We start from the raw sequence: 20,525 nt of genomic DNA, 5'->3' as shown, positions 1-20,525 counted from the left end.
AGGGAGATGATGAGTGGAGAGGTTGGTTGGTTGGTTTTGGTTTCGGATGATCGGGAATTTGCGGAGATGTTGAGCAAGGTTAGGGAGGTCAATTTGAAGACTGTTGTTGTTGGAGATTATTGGGATAGGGATTTGGGAAGAATGTTGATTTATGCTTCCTTGGAATGTTGTTGAGAATGGAAAGGTTGAGGGAATGGGTTTAATGGGAAGAACAGAGGGTTCAGATGATAAATTGGAAGGAGATCAGAATCTGGGCTATGATGAATATGTAACAGAGGAAGAGCTATTAGATGATGAAAGGTTTTAAATAAGGGTCGCATTGTGTTATATTTAAGGCAATCGCGATTCTGGTCAGGTTGTAAATTTGTAGATGCACTGTTTTCTTTGTTTTGAATGACTTATAAGTTTTTAGATTTGTGTCTTAATAACTTTTTGTTTTTACATATCTTATACCTGTTGCTATAGATTTGTGTCTTAAGGATTCATGTATTGGTTACATTTGTTGAAGCTTATGAGAAACAAATTGATCTTGTTTGAATATGACAATCACTAAGTTTGTTGAATTGAAGATGGACAATGAGAGTAGATTTAAGGGGAAAAAGTCAAGACCAAAGTTTGTCTCAATCTCCGAATTCCATTGAGTGCCATGACATTGTTGGTGTTGATTCCGAAAAGAGAAAGACATCGATGGTGATGACTCTGGTATAAAAAGATTTAGGGTAATGATAACTTGTGCCCCAAGGGCATAAGTTAAGAGATGAATATAGAAATAAATTTTTGATAATTGGATATTGAATTTATTAGAATTTTATATTTAATAATTTTATTTATTTTTTCAATACAAATTTTCTATTTTTTGATTTCTTAACATGTGCTCTTGGGGTACAAGTTAGCATTACCCAAAGATTTAATCCGGGAACTTTTATTCCATTGGGCTACTGTTTTATTTAGAAAATTTCACAAGACATTTTTCTACTGCGCCAACAATACTATTCTTCGTTACAAACCTTATTATAAGGAGCACGTTGCTTTTAAACGAGGGTAACGTTAATTAGTATCCTATCCTCTTGGCACAAGTTAAATATGTAATTAAAGTTTTTAATTAATTTTTTTAATATAAATTTTTATAAATGATTTTTTAATTTGTGTTTCGGACACAAATTAGTATTATCCTTTAAATAAGAGGGAAACATATATGGTTCTATGTTTTGATAGTTAAAAGTTAAAATTAGTTAAAAGTTTAAATTTAATCGATAATTCAATCTACAATATTTGGAGTGGATAAAAAAATCGATAATTCAAATTAAAAGAAATAAAAAAATTGATTGTTTTTTGTTTGTTTTAAAAATCGAACTAAATCAAATAAAAATAAAAGTGGTTTGGTTCAATTCTTAATTTTAATTTTTAAAAATTTTCAAATCGTTAAACCGAAATAATAATTATAAATATTTACTTTTTATTTAATCCTCGGTAAAATTAACCTTCAAATATAAAAAATAAAAATTATAAGTTAGAGCTAAAATCAAACTTCAAATATAAAAATAAAAATTATAAACTAGAGAAACTTTTCAACAAACTATTACTCGGGTTATCTTTGTTTCTCTCGACAATATCATTTCTTTATAGATTATGGTTGTTTTATGTTCAAGTTTTTTTCATTAGTTTTTATTTTTTATATTTTTTTTCTTCATCAGCAATTTTGAATTTAGTTTGTTACACGATAGTTTTAATGTGTTTTTTAAAATGTGACACATGTTAATAATTCTCATATTAATCATATTAAGTGTCAACTTTTATATTCAATTGTTAATTTATTTCATGATACAGTCATGTTTCGTATGAATTATATATTATATGAAATGTCTTATTTGAAAAAATAATAATATAAAATACACCAAAAATATAATAATAGAAAATACACATATAAATATAATATTTAAAAAAATATTCTAAAAAATTGATCAACCAAATCAAATTGATTATTTTATAAAAATATAAAAACTATCGATGGATATATTATCGGTTCTGACGATTAATTTAACCCGTTCAAATCGAAAAAGATAACACAATAAGTTAAAAATGAGATAAAGGTGAAATAATTCATTGCCCGACAAATGATGGATATTAGTATTACGGAGGTTGGACCTGTAAATATTGTGCAAATAATGGTAGATAATGTATCAGTTTGTAAGCAGAAATAGTCTCAATTGTAATCTTATTTTTAGCAGCTCACAGAATTGACCTCCATTTTAAAATTCTTTAGTTGTGATCCCTTTCGATATGTTTTGATTTTATTTAAAAAAGAGTGACGATATATGTTTTAATAATGTAACATAAGACCTCATGATGCATAATCATTCAAATAGATTATTTTCATTTGTCATCTAAATTATTAAAATGAATAATTTCCAAAGTTGAAAATAATTTTTTTAAAGACTTGTTTGAAATTTAGGACTATTTATTTCACTCTTTGTAAAATAATTTTGTGTTACATTTTTTTGTTTTAAAAATTTTTTAAATGATAAATTAGATTAAATAGTTTTTCTTAAAATATTACTCTAAGTATTTTATTCTTTTGCTTTAAAAAATTTAAAATTTTTAAAAATCATGTAAATTTGAATTTATTAAGAATATTTTTGTATAAAAGCTATTTATAGAATATATATTTCTAAAATAGTTTGTAATTTTCACTATATTTTAATCTTTAATAATATAAAATTGATATTTTAATTTAAAATATGATTTTTTTAAAGAATTTTAAAGCATTCTTCTTCGTTGAGAGGAAGAGAAACATGCCTTCTCTGTTTTTCCACAGCGCAAACGTAACAACACTACAGTCTCTCAACTTAACTTCTTCACTTCTTTTCCCAAATAATCAGAAACTCTGCTCAAAACCCCGTTTCCAATCCTCCATCAAAATCAATACACCAATCCCCAAACACGTCCCTAACAAAAAGGTTATAATCCTCTGGGACCTCGACAACAAACCTCCACGTGGACCTCCATACGACGCCGCACTCTCTCTCAAAACCCTCGCCGAACGCTTCGGCGACGTCGTTTCAATCTCCGCTTACACAAAACGACACTCCTTCTTCAATCTCCCTCAATGGAATACCAACCAAAACCCTAACCCTAATTCGATTCCCTGCCGTGTCTGCGGTCACGAATGTAAATCAATTTTCGATCTCAAAATTCATTTCAAGAGAGTTCATCTGTACCAGCGTAAGAAGTTAAGGGAAAAATTGAAATCCATTAAGTTGAGCCGGTCGAAGGTCTGGTTCGTTCGGAGAATCCATACTTATAATGAAGCTGCGGGAAATGTTGTTGCGCCTAGGGTTGGATTTGGTTTGGGTTCGGAGTTGCGGCGCGCAGGGGTTTTCGTTAAAGTTGTGAAGGTTGGTGAGAAGGGGAATGCGGCGGATTTGTGGTTGGAGAGGGAGATGATGAGTGGAGAGGTTGGTTGGTTGGTTTTGGTTTCGGATGATCGGGAATTTGCGGAGATGTTGAGGAAGGTTAGGGAAGCGAATTTGAAGACTGTTGTTGTTGGAGATTATTGGGATAGGGATTTGGGGAAGAATGCTGATTTGTGGCTTCCTTGGAATGTTGTTGAGAATGGAAAGGTTGAGGGAATGGGTTTAATGGGAAGAACAGAGGGTTCGGATGATGAATTGGAAGGAGATCAGAATCTGGGCTATGATGAATATGTAACAGAGGAAGAACTATTAGATGATGAAAGGTTTTAAATAACTGATGCATTGTGTTATATTTAAGGCAATCGCGATTCTGGTCAGGTTGTAAATTTGTAGATGCACTGTTTTCTTTGTTTTGAATGACTTATAAGTTTTTAGATTTGTGTCTTAGTAGCTTTTTGTTTTTACATATCTTATACCTCTTGCTATAGATTTGTGTCTTAAGGATTCATGTATTGGTTACATTTGTTGCAGCTTATGAGAAACAAATTGATCTTGTTTGAATATGACAATCACTAAGTTTGTAGAATTGAAGATGGACAATGAGAGTAGATTTAAGGGGAAGAAGTCAAGACCAAAGTTTGTCTCAGTCTCCGAATTCCATTGAGTGCCATGACGTTGTTGGTGTTGATTCCGAAAAGAGAAAGACATCGATGGTGATGACTCTGGTATAAAAAGATTTAGGGTAATGATAACGTTGTAAATTTTGCCTCAGCAAACTATCTTGGGCTTATAGGTCATCAGAAGTTACTTGTAAGGAAATATTCCCATAGAAATAAATTATTTCTTTTCCTTTTGGGCACTGATCTGATGCATTGACTCTATGTTTACTTTATCTCGCAGGACTCATGTTCATCTGCTTTAGAGAAATATGGCGTTGGTTCTTGTGGTCCCCGTGGGTTTTATGGAACAATTGGTAAGGTTCAGTCTTAAAGTTTGTTTTTGAGGAAAAGCATCTTCCCTTTCCCTTATGATACTTTTCCTTTGCCCAGATGTCCATCTTGATTGTGAAGCGAGAATAGCAAATTTTTTAGGAACACCTGATTCAATTCTGTACTCTTATGGACTTTCGACCATGTTCAGTGCTATTCCCGCATTCTCTAAAAAAGGAGATATAATTGTGGCGTAAGTATGCATAGTTTGTCTTTTAATATCTACTGTGCAATCTTGTTAAATTTTTCCTCAGCTTTTTTGTCCGATGACATTATATTGGCCAATGGGCATTGATAGCCAGATACCACATATAGAATTATTTGGATTGTTTTATAATATTGCTTTTACTTCTTTATTGAATAAACCATCAATTTAGTCCCTAAACTGTAACTCTATTCAATTTAGTCTATAAACTCTAACTCTATTCAATTTAGTCTTTAAACTAAAATATAATTAGTCCCAAAATAATATGAAATCCATCAATTTATCCCCGAACATCCTAATAGCAGAGATTAAATTGACGGACTTTATATACTTTAGGGGCTACTTATTATAATTATATAGTTTAGGGACTAAATTGGAGAGAAAGTGATAGTTTAGAGACTAAATTGATGATTTATCCCTTCTTTATTAGAATGATGCAAATAATGATCCGATTTCTTCTCCATCCACTTTATTTTTCTAGATGTATTAAAATATTGTCACTTAGCACATGTTGATCATCGAAGGCGTTGTTTATATAAGCCTGTTGTTTCAAAGGTTCAAGCTTCATACATAAGTTTATTCCTTTTAACAGAGACGAGGGAGTCCACTGGGGAATACAAAATGGCCTTTATCTTTCTAGAAGCACAGTCGTATATTTTAAGCACAATGACATGGATTCTTTAAGTAAAACTTTAGAGAACATTACTTCCAAATATAAGGGGACAAAAAATTTGAGGCGATATATTGTCGTTGAAGCTCTCTACCAGGTAGATCTCGTTTTTCATTTATGTTTTTTTGTTAGCTTTACATATCTATACCATGTTTCCAATGAACACTTATAACCTTTAGGTTTAAAAGCAATCAGCTTTACTAATTGCTTGCTTCTTCTTGCAACTTGCAGTATCGGTAAATTGTGCTATATGAACTACTATTTCTGTTAAGATAGTACAGTATTTAACAAATGAAATTTTAATATGTATATATATCTGGATTGAAATAAAACTTTGAGCCTGTTGGTGTCTATTACAGTTTGTTCCTTAAAAGACTATTGTTACTTACCCTGGTTTTCTCAACCATTGAGTTGTAATAGTTATTTTTTCTGTTAACATACTAACACCTTTTATGATCATATGCCTTACTTGCAAGCAAACAAAAATTGCTTGTCAGTAACTATTGACATATGTTTCCTTGAATTTTTTCAGAATTCTGGCCAAATAGCACCCTTAGATGAGATCATTAAATTGAAGGAAAAATATCGTTTTCGTATTTTATTGGATGAGAGCAACTCGTTTGGTGTACTTGGAAGTTCTGGAAGAGGTCTCACCGAACACTATGGAGTACCAGTATGTACTGAAAAATTCTGTTTGGGCGTGGGTATATATTCAAAACCGTAATGCTATTTATGATTTTTGGTTGTGTGCTGCAGGTTGAGAAATTAGATCTTATAACTGCTGCTATGGGACATGCATTGGCCACAGAAGGAGGATTCTGCACCGGAAGTGCAAGAGTTATTGATCATCAAGTATGGTAGTGTTATCTATGATACTTAATTATAACCATCTTGGATTTCCATGTATGCTGAAACATAAGAGAGGAAATGTTCTAAATGTGGAAACTAAGAATTTATTTCCTCTAGACTCAACAAGTAATAAAGATAAGTCGCCTTTGGTGGTTCATAATATAAGCAACTTATAATTAATGTACTATACTTAATGCTATTATTCAATTAAGCGTAGCATAGATAAAGATGTTGAGTTGGATATGTGGTAAGACTAGACATGATAGAATTATAAATGATAACATTAGAGAGAGAATTGAGATAACACCTATCACGGAAAAGATGATGGAAACAGACTTGGTGATTTTGATAAGTAGAGAGAAGACCTGAAGATTTTGTAGTAAGGAAGCTAAAACTGATGAGCAATAGTCAGAAATCACCAGAGGCATAGGAAGACTTAGAAAAACGATAAGAGAAACTATTGAGTTGGATAAAAACATGATATATGATAGAACATTATGGCGTTGTCTAATACTTTTAGCTTACCCTACTTTATGAGATAAGGCTAGGTTGTTGATTCAATTAATGTTTCAACAATGACAGCGGTTGAGTAGTTCTGGCTATGTCTTTTCTGCTTCTTTGCCTCCATATCTTGCAAGTGCTGCAATTACAGCTATTGATGTCCTTGATGAAAATCCCAATCTGTTAACAAAATTGAAGAACAACATTGCTGTGTTATGGAAAGGTAGGCTTTGATCTCACTGCTATTTTCGTGAACGGAACTGTATTGCAGTAGTGTCCATGAGTTCGCTTGTGCACAACAGTCTGAATTACTGTTTATTTATTGGCTACTGCAGGGCTGTCGAGAATACCAAGCTTCACAATCGCAAGTCATCCAGAGTCACCAATTGTTTATTTGAGATTAAAGCAGTCAACAGGTTCTTTGAAAGATGACCTACAACTGCTTGAAAATATTGCCGAGCGAGTAAGAAATGCAGTTCTTTTTTGATTGAACAATGTTCATTATTTTCAATTTTGTTGGTACTTAATATCGCGTATTCACATACTTTGAAAGAAGATTCTGTATTTGTGGCGGCTTCAAGAAGATCAACATTGGACAAGTGTAAATTGCCTGTAGGAATTAGATTGTTTGTTTCTGCAGGGCATGAAGAGTCTGATCTTCACAAAGCATCTGAATCATTGGAAAGGGTTGCCGCAATAGTCCTTGGCGGTCGTAATTGAAAGTTGTACTGTACACCTCTCTTTCTTTTCATGTTCCAAAATGTCAATTCTATTCAACTCTTAGCCGAGAAATTTTGAAATCCAGGCAGATAAATGAAGTTCTGTAGTTGGTAATTTATGTAATATTTTCCGGGATAGCTTAGGGTAACAATTTTTTTGGGAATGCTATTCTTTGATATGCGTTGAGTGGTGGAATAAGGATTTAAGTTTCTAATCATCATCTGGGAAATGCTTATAAATTATATTAGGCTTAATTTTCTTTTTGTGTTGACTCCTTGTATATCAATTTCAATGTTACATTATTATTTCACTGGTTAGTTGTTCATCAAGATTGCTGAAGGTTTAAATTATTGTGTGCAAACCTAGTCAACTTTCCCTAATATGTAAGTCAACTTTCTCTTATTTTTATTTAATTGTATTTTTGGTCTCCTATTTTATCACACCGACTAAAATGATCTCATTAGAACTGAATATTTTGATTCTGCGGTTATCACATTTGTTGCAATTTTGGTCCAACCTGTATTTTTAACCCCTAAAATGGTGTTTTTTGATGCAAAACTTGTGGTTTAGTGTCTCAATCAATTGTAAATTTGAAGGGAAGAAGATACCTCTTTTAGTGCATAATAAAATCATCTTTGTTATGCTTAAAAAAATACTATTTAGGGAGGAAAATTATGGGTTAGTACCAAAATTGCAATAAATGTGATAATTAAGAGACAAAAAGTTCGAGAGACTATTTTCTTGTGTATGATGAAAATAGGGTTTGGTTGAACTTGTACGAATGATTAAATTTTTGGAAGACATTTTAGAAAATTTCACAAGACATTTTTCTACCCCGCCAACAATACTATTCTTCGTTACAAACCTTATTATAAGGAGCACGTTGCTTTTAATCGAGGGTAACGTTAATTAGTATCCTATCCTCTTGGCACAAGTTAAATATGTAATTAAAAGTTAAATATGTAATTAAAGTTTTTAATTAATTTTTTTAGTATAAATTTTTATAAATGAATTTTTTAATTTGTGTTTCAGACACAAATTAGTATTATCCTTTAAATAAGAGGGAAACATATATGGTTCTATGTTTTGATAGTTAAAAGTTAAAATTAGTTAAAAGTTTAAATTTAATCGATAATTCAATCTACAATATTTGGAGTGGATAAAAAAATCGATAATTCAAATTAAAAGAAATAAAAAAATTGATTGTTTTTTGTTTGTTTTAAAAATCGAACTAAATCAAATAAAAATAAAAGTGGTTTGGTTCAATTCTTAATTTTAATTTTTAAAAATTTTCAAATCGTTAAACCGAAATAATAATTATAAATATTTACTTTTTATTTAATCCTCGATAAAATTAACCTTCAAATATAAAAAATAAAAATTATAAGTTAGAGCTAAAATCAAACTTCAAATATAAAAAATAAAAATTATAAATTAGAGAAATTTTTCAACAAACTATTACTCGGGTTATCTTTGTTTCTCTTGACAATATCATTTTTTATAGATTATGGTTGTTTTATGTTCAAGTTTTTTTCATTAGTTTTTATTTTTTATATTTTTTTTCTTCATCAACAATTTTGAATTTAGTTTGTTACACGATAGTTTTAATGTGTTTTTAAAATGTGAAACATGTTAATAATTCTCATATTAATCATATTAAGTGTCAACTTTTATATTCAATTGTTAATTTATTTCATGATACAGTCATGTTTCGTATGGATTATATATTATATGAAATGTCTTATTTGAAAAAATAATAATATAAAATATACCAAAAAATATAATAATAGAAAATACACATATAATTTTCATCATTTATTTCGTGCACTTACAAGTAATTAATTTTACTATCACTATAATTTTATGTCGAACTTATGTCATGAAAATACATGTTTGAATTTTTAATCATAAATCTTACATTACAATTGATAGATGAATAATGTTTAATTTTTGAAAAAAATCATGGAAGCTGTCAACAATCAAAGAGGATGAATTTTTTTTTTACATGGTTATGGAGGGACAGGTAAAACTTTCATGTGGAGAACTTTGTCAAGTGCATTGCCTTCGTAGAAAAAAAAATGTTATTAATGTTGTTTCAAGTGGGATATCTTCGTTATCATTTCTAGGTGGAAGGATAACTCATTCAAAATTTAAAATACCCGTGCCAACACTTGACAACTCTACTTGCAACATTGAGAAAGAAGATGAACATTCATAATTATTGGAAGCAAATGATTTGATAATATGGGATGAAACACCTATGTGTCATAAAAACTACTTTGAGACTTTGGATAAAACCCTTAAAAATGTCATGAGATGTGATGGTCTTGAGAATACAATATTTGGTGGCAAAATAGTTATTTTTGGAGGCGATTTTAGACAGATTCTACCTGTTGTTCCGAGAGGAGGTCGTTCTGATATTATCCATGCTTCAATTGGAAATTGTTGATAACACATATCCCAATCAGTTGGAAAATTACAAAAAGAAAGAATTCTTACAACACAAAGTTATTATTGCTTTAACCATTGAAGTAGTGGATAAAATCAATCTTTATGTATTAGACTTGATTTTAGGTAAAATGCATTAACTTACATTAATTTATACATATTACAATACTATATATCAAATTATGTTATTAGTGTTTTAATATTTTAATTTTATACAATTTTTTAGGAGAAGAGAAAGAGTATATGAGTTCCGATTCAATTGATAGAACAGAAGCCAATTATAATCAAGCTTACGAAGTTCTAACTCCATAATTTCTTAGTTCTTTGAGAACATCAGGTCTACCAAATTATAGTATCAAATTGAAAGTTGGAACCCCTATTATGCTAATGAGAAATTTGAATTAGGCTGAGGGGTTGTGTAATGGAACAATAACAATTGTGACAAGGTTAACAAATCACGTCGTTGAGGCAAAAATTATGTCCGAAGAGAACATTGGTAACATAATTTACATTCCCTGAATGACTACGTCACCTTTTGATTCACCATGACATTCAAGTTGATTAAGAGAGAATTTTCGATCATTGTGTCATATACACAATGATAATAAATAAGTCTCAAGGTCAATCACTTACTAGTGTGACATTGTATTTTCCTACACTTGTTTTTAGTCATGGTCAATTGTATGTTGCAATTTCAAGAGTTAGGAGCAAAAGTGGTTTGAAAATCTTAATACATGACAAAAAAGAATACATCATATTCGACTACTACAAATAGTTGTTAAACTTTGTTAGTTAGGATACTTGATTGATATCAAATGAATATCGTTGATCATTGGTATGAAAATCAAATGGTTTGATTTTACAAAATATTTTAATTTATGCTTCATAGTTCATTTTGCATATTCGAAAAAATACTATACAATTTAACATATTTCTTCGTGCTGTTGTAGGATGGAAAAAGATGTTATGAACTTTAGTATTGTTTCAATGATGATGTTCAATGTTTTACAGTTTAATTTAAGATATACTATTGGATAAGTTGACATGTTATCTTTTGAGTTTTATAATAATTACGTACTATTATATGTTTTATTTATGTTACTTTTCTTTTTATAAATGAATCACAATTGTAAGATTATATTAGTGTATGTTTGTAGTTCTCTATGTATTAACGGTCTTAAAATATAAATTCAAAGTTCGGGTTTGTTACTAGTATGTATAAAACGGTGTGCAAATAACCACTCCCTAGAAAAATTCCATACCATTGGGCCACAATCCACACGAGCAAGCCCAAATTATCATCCGTAACAAAAAAAAAAGCTCCTATCGCATTAAAAAAAGCGATTCTTCTTCGTCGATACGAAGAGAAGCATGCATTCTCTGTTTTTCCACAGCGCAAACTCTGTCAACTTAACTTCTTCACTTCTTTTCCCAAATAATCACAAACTCTGCTCAAAACCCCGTTTCCAATCCTCCATCAAAATCAATACACCAATCCCCAAACACGTCCCTAACAAAAAGGTTATAATCCTCTGGGACCTCGACAACAAACCTCCACGTGGACCTCCATACGACGCCACACTCTCTCTCAAAACCCTCGCCGAACGCTTCGGCGACATTGTTTCAATCTCCGCTTACACAAAACGACACTCCTTCTTCAATCTCCCTCAATGGAATACCAACCAAAACCCTAACCCTAATTCGATTCCCTGCCGTGTCTGCGGTCACGAATGTAAATCAATTTTCGACCTCAAAATTCATTTCAAGAGAGTTCATCTGTACCAGTGTAAGAAGTTAAGGGAAAAATTGAAATCCATTAACTTGAGCCGGTCGAAGGTCTGGTTCGTTCGGAGAATCCATACTTATAATGAAGCTGCAGGGAATGTTGTTGCACCTAGGGTTGGATTTGGTTTGGGTTCGGAGTTGCGGCGCGCAGGGGTTTTCGTTAAAGTTGTGAAGGTCAGTGAGAAGGGGAATGCGACGGATTTGTGGTTGGAGAGGGAGATGATGAGTGGAGAGGTTGGTTGGTTGGTTATGGTTTCGGATGATCGGGAATTTGCAGAGATGTTGAGGAAGGTTAGGGAGGTCAATTTGAAGACTGTTGTTGTTGGAGATTATTGGGATAGGGATTTGGGGAAGAATGCTGATTTGTGGCTTCCTTGGAATGTTGTTGAGAATGGAAAGCTTGAGGGAATGGGTTTAATGGGAAGAACAGAGGGTTCGGATGATGAACTGGAAGGAGATCAGGATTTGGACTATGGTGAATATGTAACAGAGGAAGAACTGTATGAAAGGTTTTAAATAATTGTCTGCATCGTGTTCTCTTTAAGACTCTCACGATTTTGGTCAGTAATGTGTTCTCTTTGAAGCTCTTGCGATTTTGGTCTGTACGAATTGTAAATATGTAGATGCACTATTTTCTTTGTTTTGAATGACTTATAAGTTTTTAGATTTGTGTCTTAATAGTTTTTTTTTACATATCTTATATCTTATACATGTTGCTATAGATTTGTGTATTAAGGGTTCATGTATTGGTTACATTTGTTGAAGCTTATGAGAAACAAATTGATCTTGTTTGAATATGACAATCACTAAGTTTGTTGAATTGAAGATGGACAATGAGAGTAGATTTAAGGGGAAGAAGTCAAGACCAAAGTTTGTCTCAGTCTCCGAATTCCATTGAGTGCCAAAACATTGTTGGTGTTGATTCCGAAAAGAGAAAGACATCGATGGTGATGACTCTGGTATAAAAAGATTTAAGCCGGGAACTTTTATTCGATTGGGCTACTGATTTATTTAGAAACTTTCACAAAAAATTTCTACCCCGCTAACAATACTATTCTTCGTTACAAACCTTATTATAAGGAGCATGTTGCTTTTAAATAAGGGTAATGCTAATCAGGATTCTCTTGGCCCAAGTTATATATATATATATATATATATATATATATATATATATATATATATATATATATATATATATATATATATATATATATATATATATATATATATATATATATATATATATATATATATATATATAAAATTAAAATTTTGAATTAATTTTTTCAATACAAATTTTTTATAAATGAATTTCTTAATTTGTGTCCGCATAAGGTAGGAGCAAAAGTGGTTTGAAAATCTTAATACATGACAAAAAAGAATACATCATATTCGACTACTACAAATAGTTGTTAAACTTTGTTAGTTAGGATACTTGATTGATATCAAATGAATATCGTTGATCATTGGTATGAAAATCAAATGGTTTGATTTTACAAAATATTTTAGTTTATGCTTCATAGTATATTTTGCATATTCGAAAAAATACTATACAATTTAACATATTTCTTCGTGCTGTTGTAGGATGGAAAAAGATGTTATGAACTTTAGTATTGTTTCAATGATGATGTTCAATGTTTTACAGTTTAATTTAAGAGATACTATTGGATAAGTTGACATGTTATCTTTTGAGTTTTATAATAATTACGTACTCTTATGTGTTTTATTTATGTTACTTTTCTTTTTATAAATGAATCACAATTGTAAGATTATATTAGTGTATGTTTGTAGTTCTCTATGTATTAACGGTCTTAAAATATAAATTCAAAGTTCGGGTTTGTTACTAGTATGTATAAAACGGTGTGCAAATAACCACTCCCTAGAAAAATTCCATACCATTAGGCCACAATCCACACGAGCAAGCCCAAATTATCATCCGTAACAAAAAAAAAAGCTCCTATCGCATTAAAAAAAAGCGATTCTTCTTCGTCAATACGAAGAGAAGCATGCATTCTCTGTTTTTCCACAGCGCAAACTCTGTCAACTTAACTTCTTCACTTGTTTTCCCAAATAATCACAAACTCTGCTCAAAACCCCGTTTCCAATCCTCCATCAAAATCAATACACCAATCCCCAAACACGTCCCTAACAAAAAGGTTATAATCCTCTGGGACCTCGACAACAAACCTCCACGTGGACCTCCATATGACGCCGCACTCTCTCTCAAAACCCTCGCCGAACGCTTCGGCGACGTCGTTTCAATCTCCGCTTACACAAAACGACACTCCTTCTTCAATCTTCCTCAATGGAATACCAACCAAAACCCTAACCCTAATTCGATTCCCTGCCGTGTCTGCGGTCACGAATGTAAATCAATTTTCGATCTCAAAATTCATTTCAAGAGAGTTCATCTGTACCAACGTAAGAAGTTAAGGGAAAAATTGAAATCCATTAAGCTGAGCCGGTCGAAGGTCTGGTTCGTTCGGAGAATCCATACTTATAATGAAGTTGCGGGGAATGTTGTTGCACCTAGGGTTGGATTTGGTTTGGGTTCGAAGTTGCGGCGCGCAGGGGTTTTCGTTAAAGTTGTGAAGGTCGGTGGGAAGGGGAATGCGGCGAAATTATGGTTGAAGAGGGAGATGATGAGTGGAGAGGTTGGTTGGTTGGTTTTGGTTTCGGATGATCGGGAATTTGCGGAGATGTTGAGGAAGGTTAGGGAAGTGAATTTGAAGACTGTTGTTGTTGGAGATTATTGGGATAGGGATTTGGGGAAGAATGCTGATTTGTGGCTTCCTTGGAATGTTGTTGAGAATGGAAAGCTTGAGGGAATGGGTTTAATGGGAAAAACAGAGGGTTTGGATGATGAACTGGAAGGAGATCAGGATTTGGACTATGGTGAATATGTAACAGAGGAAGAATGTTAGATACCCAAAAGTGCTTATTTGAGCTATCAAATATGGGCATCTTTCACTCCATTTCCTTGCTAAAGTGTTCGAAACCACCTTTGTTTTTGATGAATTGCAATACAATGATACACGATCTTGGTACCTTTGATTTGTGTGTTATTTTGCAGCAATTAGGCCTGAAATAATAGAAAATGAAGGCACAAGAAAATGGCAAGGGACCAAGAAAAAGAATGCATTCATCAGCTTGCTTGCTTGGCGAGGGCTGTGGCGAAGAGCTCGCTAGGCGAGCGCCCAGCGAGTCCCCTGCAAAGAGCTCCAGTATTTTACAGTAGCAAACATCAACAAACTCGCTAGGCGAGCTGCCAGCGAAGGGTGTAGCGAACACGTCCAGACTTGGCCAAAAGCGCAGCCAGCACTCACTCGCTAGGCGAGCCATTAGCGAGCTTCCAGCGAGCAATTACAGTAGCAAAACCTCCTAAGCTCGCTGGAGCGAAGGGTGAAGCGTGGGCTTCGCCTAGCGAAGGTTTTGTTCGCCTAGCGAACATGCCAATCTGGCAAAGGTCATTTCTTTGGGCGCAGGTGCCACAGGTGCCTCATTTTGGGGCTCGCTAGGCGAGTCATTCTGCTCGCCTAGCGAGCATGACAGCTCAGTAGCAGCTCTATAAGTAGCAAGGGCTACTTTTTGGAGCCATACTTTTACACCTCCATACTTTTGTACTTTTTAGATATTTTCCAGCATTGCTCTAGAGATCTTTTGTGACCTAGGAATCATTTCTCTTCATCTCTTAACAATCTTTCATAAAAAGAAGGTGGATTCCCATCCAATCTCGATTATTCGACTCGGATGTTGATCAACCTTCTTCCAAAACTTGTTGACCAAGCTACCATGAAAATGAGTAGCTAAGTTCTTCATTTTGTCAAGGTTAGATGTAGATGATCATTAGCTTTGTGTGTAAATGGGATGATCTTCATTTGTAAACTCTTTAATGGTGAATATATGGTGAAAACTTTGTTCTTATTGAAAACTCTTTGTGTTGGTTTATGATCGAGAGATGTTTACCAACTCTTTACCTAGGTTTTCATCCAATCTTGTTTGTTAGCTAGAGATAGTAATGAATGATTTTGTTCACCATAAGGTTGAACCAAAAAGTTATCATTTTGATAGATTGTGTTAGAGATAAACAATGGATCAAAATGGGAAAACTCACAATGTGTGTTAGAGATAAACACATTGGGAGGACTTTGTGAAATAGTTTATCATCTAAAGGAGTTTATAAGTTTTGTTGATCGAACATATACATGCAAAGTGATTGTCGAACCCTAACTTTGGCAATATTTCTCAAATATTAAAACCAAATCTTTTACCGCATTTTATCACACTTTTATGCAAGATACCGTGACTAAAACCAAAAACCATTGTTACCTTAAGCTAAGAGTTAAAACAACTGTCGAAAGGCGGTGATATCTCACAATCCCTGTGGAGACGATAACAAAAACCCGACACTTAAAATTACACTCAACAAAATGGCGCTGTTGCCGGGGATTGTGAATTGATATTGCGAGCATCGCAATAGTTGCTTAATTTTTAGCTTTCGAATTTTTGACTTGTGCTTGTAATTTGTTTGGTTTAGTGTGCAGCTTTCGTTTTATGCGAGGGCAGATTCCTGTGGACGGACTTCTTTTTGATCCCTAGATCGAAAGAACCGCAAGGAGGCTAAATAGCAAAACGAGACGAAGGAGGCAACAGGCTAGACAACAACAAGAACAAGGAGAAAGTTCTTCTACCACACATCCACCACCGTTCATACCTATCATGGAACCACCACCACCGCCCATTTCCACTCCATGTGTAAACAGTACAAGGAATACTGCTCAGTTTGCCAACCACACGGGAAGGCAAGCCGAGATGAAAACGGGAACTCTTAATTTACTATATGGAAGTCCATTCACCGGAATGGACCATGAAGATCCCTTTGCTTTTCTCACAAAATTTTACGAGATAGCATTGGCGGCCGGAGTGGATCAAGCTCAAGAGCTACCGTTGTTCAGAAGATTATTTCCCCACGCTTTGCTCGACAAAGCAAAAGATTGGTACTTAGATCAAACACCAGCCGTCATGACAAACTGGAACGTGTTGGAAGAGAAGTTCATCGAAAGATTTTTCTCCCATAACCGGTTCATGGAATCCAAGACGACCATCTCAGTGTTTTCACAAGGAACCAATGAATCATTAAATGAGGCGTGGGAAAGATTCAAATCCATGCTTCGGAAATGTAAAGGGCATGGTTTTGATGAATTGACTCAAATCCATATTTTCAAAAATGGACTTCAACCAAATTGCAAGACGTTGTTGGATGCTACCTCGGGTGGTTCTTTATTGTCTAAAAGCGCCGAAGAAGCTACAAATATCATAAATCGAATGGCTCTAAATGATCTTCAAAGTCAAAGTAGAGGCAACTCTTTGAAGAAGCCGGGAGTGCTTGAACTTGGGACGAACGATGCCATTCTTGCCCAAAACAAACTGATTTCACAACAAGTGGAACTCTTAACGCAGCAAATAAAAGAGTTGAGAGAACCTTCAAAAGCTAAGCAAATAGCTTGTTGTGAGCTTTGCAAAGGTGAGCATGACACCGGATTTTGTCCACCTCCCGGGTTCGAAGAAGTAAACTACATGGCAAACCAACGGGACTACCAACCGAGACAACAACAACAACAACCTTATCAACCACATCCTCAAAATCAACAACAACAACACTTCCAAGGGAATCAAGGGTTCCAACCTAGGAGTAACTATTACCATAACCAAGGTTATGGGGGTGGTTCTTCTAGCCGTCAAAACCCTCCCCAAAATCCTTATCAACCTCAACAACCGCCGATCGTAACGTCAAAATTAGAAGAGACATTGACACAATTTATGCAAATGTCAATGGCTAATCAAAAGAGCAACGATGCGGCAATTAAAAATCTCGAGACTCAAGTTGGACAACTTGCTAAGCAACTAGCGGAACAACAACCCGGTCCTTCTTTTTCGGCGAACACGCAAACAAATCCTAAGGAGCATTGTAAAGCGATCACGACAAGAAGTGGGAGGGAGTTGACTAGTGAGAATAAAAAAAGAGATGAGAGTCAACAAAGAGAGGAAAAAGAAGACAATGAGGAGGAAATATTGGAGGATAATATTGATGGTGAAGTGGGGGAGTGGAGTGGGGAGGAAAAAGTTGAAAAGAACGAAAAGAACGGTGAAGTTGAAAAGAAAGAAAGTGTGGAAATTGAGAAAAATAAAAGTGATGAAGTAATGGTGGAGGAAGTGAAAAAGAAAAGAGCAAGAAGTTCTAGAGTTGCTAAAGGAAAGGAGGTAGTGAGCGCTACTCCGATCCAAAACCTTCCTTATCCACATGCTCCATCCAAAAGGGAGAATGAACGACATTACACCCGGTTCATGGATATTTTTAAACAATTGCAAATCAACATTCCGTTTGCCGAAGCCTTGGAGCAAATGCCCAAGTATGCCAAATTCATGAAGGACATACTTACAAAAAAGCGGAGGTATACGGAACCGGAGACCATTGTCCTAGATGCGAGCTGTAGTGCAATCATTCAAAGGACGCTTCCGAAAAAAGAGGTTGATCCGGGACGAGTTACTTTGCCGGTTAAAATTGGTGATATCTATGTCGGAAAGGGACTAATTCATTTGGGGTAAAGCATTAATCTTATACCATTGTCTATTGTAAAGAGGCTTGGCAACATTGAAATTAAGTCCATCCAGATGACGTTGCAATTGGCGGATAAGTCGACCACCCATCCTCATGGCGTAGCCCAAGATGTTTTGGTTAAAGTCGACAAATTCTTTTTCCCGGTCGATTTTATTGTTATTGATATGGAAGAATGTTGATTCCTTAGGATTGGCATTAATTTTAGAAAACAAATAATGTAATCATCTCTGTTGTTTTAATATGTTGGGTTGAAGAAATTCAACATCTGGACCAACATGTCATGTACGATGTCACGACATCAGGTCTGTGACATCGCACATGTGTAGGAAACTGAATTAATTAATTCAGTATATGTCATGGGATCAGCAAGGATATCTGGTGAATATCCTAACTCCCATGTGGAGGTCTTGAAGATTAAATCAGAATATATATAGGCTCTAAACATGGAGATATATATGGAGAGAGTTTAGGAACTTGAAGACCTTGTTTGTAGCAGAATTTTTCTGCTGAAGTTGCAACAGCAAGGAACAAGTCTGCTGCAACTTTCTGAAGGCCCAAATCCAGTTGGGTGATTAGGTTATAAATAGCTGATTGTAATCTAGTTTTTGTAAGCCTCTTAGAATGAATTTTTAAGGGTGTGTGTAAGGTAAACCTCCCAATCTGTGGGAAGGTTACCATGTGTCTCTCAGTGGTAAACCTGAGAGTGTTTGTCACTCAAAGCCTGTAGGCAAGAGTGATTATGTTCTTGAATGAAGCTGTGAAGCAAGTTCAAGGTGTTTGCACATTACATTGTATTTGTAGTGATAGGAATGGAAACTGGAGGTTTCTATCTAGGAGTTCCTAGGTATAGATTGCATTGGGTAGGGATTAAGTGATGAGTTGTAAACGGGGGAGTTTAACTCTGAATTGATACTACTAATAGTGGATCTTCTTCCTGGCTTGGTAGCCCCCAGATGTAGGTCATGTTGGACTGAACTGGGTTAACAATTTCCTGTGTTTGTTTACCTACTGCATGTTATAATCATGTCTGCCATAATTCAGGTTGTGTTACAGTCTGCCAATCAAGTTAATAACAAACCTGATACATAGCCTTCTGTTGGAATGTCAATCAGAATGTTTTGACATTCATCAACAACAGCACATACTGTTTATTAAGCTGATGAATTCAGTTCAGTATGTAGTGAAGTCTGGTTTTAAAAAGCATATCAGACCTGGCCAACAGAGCAGTGTGAAACTGTCAAACTGGATGTCTTGACAGTTCTTCCAGTAAGCTGATACGGAAGTAGAGACTGGTTGGTCTTTTACAGTACAGCAAATTTAGCAGTCTGTGTTCAGGAACTAAACAGACTGAGCATATGGTTCTGGGCTTGGATGTCAGACGGAATGTTGTGACATTCATTCCTGACAGCATATGCTATATTGTTGGATGGTTAGTTTTTCTGTTTCAGGATTTTTCTCAGGCTATTCTTCAGGAATCCACCAGCTGATCTAAAATCTAGGAAACTAACAACTAAGCTGCAATTAATGAACCTAACAAATAATCTATTTGTTAGCTCCTTAATAAGTGGAGATTAGTTTAACTTGTTACAACCTTAATCTAGGAAATACAAGTACAAGACCAACAAACTGGAACAAAGTAACAGATGATGTCCAAAACAGGATTGAGACATCGTGCTGACAACTGTGTAGGAAAACAACAGTAGTGAATGTTATGGTGCACATAACTAAGTGTTCCTCCTTTCTAGGATGACATAGAAGGAGAGGTCGTGACACTGTGATAAGGTGCTCATTAGTACAGAGTGTAATAACTGTCTTGCTGTAATAAGTACAATGTTAGATCAGATGTCATGACTTGGAGTAGAACATCTGAATACTGACTACGCCAGAATTTCAATTGGTATCAGAGCAGGCATCCTGTTCTGTCTCTGGATGAGATCCATGGGTGATACTTTCTGGTAGCTGGCAAGGAGTTATGTTAGTACTGAAGCTGGAACCTGTGTAAGGTTCTGTAATTCCCTGAATGGTCCCTTGAAGTAGGTGGATGGACTGTTCATGACAGGAATGGTGTGTACCTGTCTCTGGAGGTTGGCTATTGGCCTGTGTGTGGGACAGTTGTGCCAGTACTAAAACACATTCAAACCTGGTATGGTCTTGGAGGCCAATCTGGTGAAGTGTGTGTTCATAGGTTGAGTTGTATTATGATTTCCGCTGCATAATACATGGCAAAACTCAAACTCTGATGTAGTTTCCCCTCATGTGGATGAAAGGCTGCTGTGTTCAAGATCTCATCATAATCTACTGAAGATGTCAAAGATACTTGAGTCCC

General features: G+C 34.5%; 2 protein-coding genes across 2 annotated transcripts; both read left to right on the top strand.

Annotated features, from left to right (window-relative positions):
* Window positions 1-151: 151 nt before the first annotated feature.
* LOC127102720 (uncharacterized) lies at window positions 152-3,974 on the top strand. The gene is made up of 4 exons (XM_051040064.1): window positions 152-300; window positions 570-702; window positions 2,754-3,791; window positions 3,945-3,974. The coding sequence occupies exons 1-3, from the start codon at window positions 152-154 to the stop codon at window positions 3,741-3,743; spliced, it is 1,272 nt and encodes a 423-aa protein (XP_050896021.1). The 3' UTR covers window positions 3,744-3,791; window positions 3,945-3,974.
* Window positions 3,975-4,088: 114 nt separating this feature from the next.
* On the top strand, window positions 4,089-7,657 carry LOC127107835 (long chain base biosynthesis protein 1). Its single transcript, XM_051045166.1, has 8 exons — window positions 4,089-4,223; window positions 4,314-4,386; window positions 4,463-4,595; window positions 5,200-5,374; window positions 5,810-5,950; window positions 6,034-6,129; window positions 6,709-6,850; window positions 6,963-7,657. Exons 3-8 carry the CDS (start codon window positions 4,546-4,548, stop codon window positions 7,112-7,114), a joined length of 756 nt encoding a protein of 251 aa, XP_050901123.1. The 5' UTR covers window positions 4,089-4,223; window positions 4,314-4,386; window positions 4,463-4,545; the 3' UTR covers window positions 7,115-7,657.
* The last annotated feature ends 12,868 nt before the right edge of the window (window positions 7,658-20,525 follow it).

The sequence above is a fragment of the Lathyrus oleraceus genome, chromosome 7 (assembly GCF_024323335.1).
Source record: "Lathyrus oleraceus cultivar Zhongwan6 chromosome 7, CAAS_Psat_ZW6_1.0, whole genome shotgun sequence".
Lineage (NCBI taxonomy): Eukaryota > Viridiplantae > Streptophyta > Magnoliopsida > Fabales > Fabaceae > Lathyrus > Lathyrus oleraceus.
Note: the sequence above shows the minus strand (reverse complement) of the source record. Positions and strands in the feature narration are given on the sequence as shown.